General features: G+C 36.0%; 1 protein-coding gene across 1 annotated transcript; it reads right to left on the bottom strand.

Moving 5' to 3' along the window:
• Positions 1-1,049: 1,049 nt before the first annotated feature.
• Positions 1,050-2,045, bottom strand: LOC134376494 (olfactory receptor 5T1-like). Its single transcript, XM_063095022.1, has one exon. The coding sequence runs from the start codon at positions 2,040-2,042 to the stop codon at positions 1,050-1,052; it is 993 nt and encodes a 330-aa protein (XP_062951092.1). The 5' UTR covers positions 2,043-2,045.
• Between the last annotated feature and the right edge of the window lie 564 nt (positions 2,046-2,609).

Below are 2,609 nucleotides of genomic sequence, written 5' to 3'. Positions count from 1 at the left end.
CTTGATTTTTAGCTCCCTCTTATGAGTAAGGACACATGGTGTTTTTCTTTCTGTGACTAGCTTATTTCACTTAACACAATTTGCTCCAAACTCATCCACATAGCTGAAAATGGCAGAATTTCATTTTTTTTTTATAGCTGAGTAATATCCCATTGTGTATTTATACCACATTTTGGTTATCCAGTCATTTGTTAATAGCAATTTAGGTTGATTACATATCTTGGCTCTTATAATCAAAGCTGCATTAAACATGTGAGTGCAGTTATCCCTATGACATGAGGATTTCCATTCCTTTGGGTATATAACCACTATTGGGATTGCTGGATCACATTGTAGAGATCTGTAGTTGTTTGAGAAACCTCCATACTGACTTCCATAATGACTGTACTAATTTAGTTGTATTTTATTTTAAAACCCATACTTTTATTTGTTTTCCAGGCCCTGAAGTACACTCTCAGCAAATATTACCACCTAGAATCAATATATTTTTGGTTGGTTCAGAATAGATGTAATTAATTTATGTAACTGAGTAGTGGCTAAGACTTCAATAATGGAATAAAACTGTATGATGTTTAGCCAAATATAGCAAAAACACATCCAGAAGCTTGGATGGTTTTCTCTGTGTGAGGGCAAATGGAGGGAAAAGACCTCCTATTTGGGAATTTTTTTGCAGGGATTCCAGAATGAGGAAGTAACTTCATGATGAGTGATGAAGTCATAGTATAAACAAAGTGAGGGTATGTCAATCAATATGAGACTGAAGATGTAACCTTCAGTTATAGTAAGTGAAAATCAAATTATACAATGACTAACAACAGCAATCTACTTACATCCAAGAATATTTAATACGTATCCTTTTGAACAGAGTAATTGACATATAGGTGTCAATCTATCTCAGTTTTAAAGATACTACACTAAAGGGCTGAATAATGATTTCGTTGGAAATATTCTAAAATATGCAAGCACTATCAGCTATAACCAAGACATTATCATCACTGGTTTCTGATCAAAGAAATATAAACTGATATCTAACATTTTTTCATGTTTACTCAGTGATGAAAATTCACTTTATTAATAGGCCAATTTCTATCAAACCATCTTTTCATTGCCTCTTTTACATCTTTGTTCCTCAAACTGTAAATGAGAGGATTCAGCATGGGAACCACAATGGTGTAAAATACTGACACTATCATGTCATGCTCCAAAGTGTAGTTGGAACTTGGTCTCACATACATGAAGAGGATAGTCCCATGATAAATTGACACTCCAGTTAGGTGAGAGCCACATGTAGAGAAGATTTTTTGCTTCCCTTCAGCCGAGTGCATCTTTAGGATGGCCACCAGAATGAAAGCATAGGAGATCAGAACAATAAGTATAGTGACTATCTCAATAGAGCCAGCAAAGGAGAAGAGTAGAAGCTGGTTTGTGTGGGTGTCAGAACAAGAAATATCAAGGAGAGGAGGGATATCACAAAAGAAATGTCTAATTTCATTGGATCCACAGAAGGACAGGCTGAACGTGGCCACTGTGTGTGTAGTAGCAGTTAAAGTGCCACCAACATACGAAGCAATAATGAGTGGCATGTAGACTCTGGGAGACATGCTTACTGAATACAGAAGGGGGTTGTAGATGGCTACATAGCGATCATAAGCCATTGCAGCCAAGAGAATGCATTCTGTGGTTCCAAAAGTAACAAAGAGAAACATCTGTGCTGCACATCCAGATATTGAAATGGACTTATTCTCTGTCAGGAAATTGACCAACATTTTGGGGATGACAACTGTAGAACAGCAGGCATCCAAGACTGACAGAACACTCAGAAAATAGTACATGGGGTTGTGGAGCCTGGAATTGCCAATGACCAGTACAACCAGTCCTAAATTTCCTACAAGAGTAAAAAGATAAATGGCAAGAAACAGTAAAAATAGGATGACCGGCTGCTTAAATTGATCTGTGAACCCCATCAGTATAAACATGGTGACTTTGGTTACGTTCTTCAACTTCATACTGTACATATTCTCTTCTGATGACAATCCTTCCATTTCAGTTTCATGGATAGTTTATAAAAGCAATATGCTTTGAAAATAGAGGCCATACAAAAATATTCTCCTGTTTGTTTCTTCGAAGTGCAGCATCATTTCCTGGGTAGTAATGGGATAGACAGTGATGAAGATGTTGGACACAAGTGGATAAATTTTGCTGTATAAGTAAAAGGAACAAATGATTTCATTCACTTTTGGCTAAATTTGTCATGTTTAAACAGTATTCTGCTAACATGGTTTATGTTCCCATTCATCTTTGGTTACATTTTCTACCACTTGTTCTCACGTTACATTATCTAAAATTCACAATGATAAATAAATATAGAAAGTTTTGTATAGGGTTAAGACCACCCAATGGATGCCTGAAACTGTGGATAATACTGAACCCTATCTTATCTGTGGGTGTTCATGTTTTCCAGAAACAAACTTAACATCTTTTGCATCTTAACTAAATACTTATCATCCTATGTGGCTGTACCTTTTGGAGTTGGAGGTGCAACAGCAAATCTAGCATGGATTTCTTTTTCCTTTTTCACAATTTCATGAATAGAAGATTCCTTCATATAA

The sequence above is a fragment of the Cynocephalus volans genome, chromosome 4 (genome assembly GCF_027409185.1).
Source record: "Cynocephalus volans isolate mCynVol1 chromosome 4, mCynVol1.pri, whole genome shotgun sequence".
NCBI lineage: Eukaryota > Metazoa > Chordata > Mammalia > Dermoptera > Cynocephalidae > Cynocephalus > Cynocephalus volans.
This window is presented reverse-complemented; position numbering and strand designations above follow the sequence as displayed.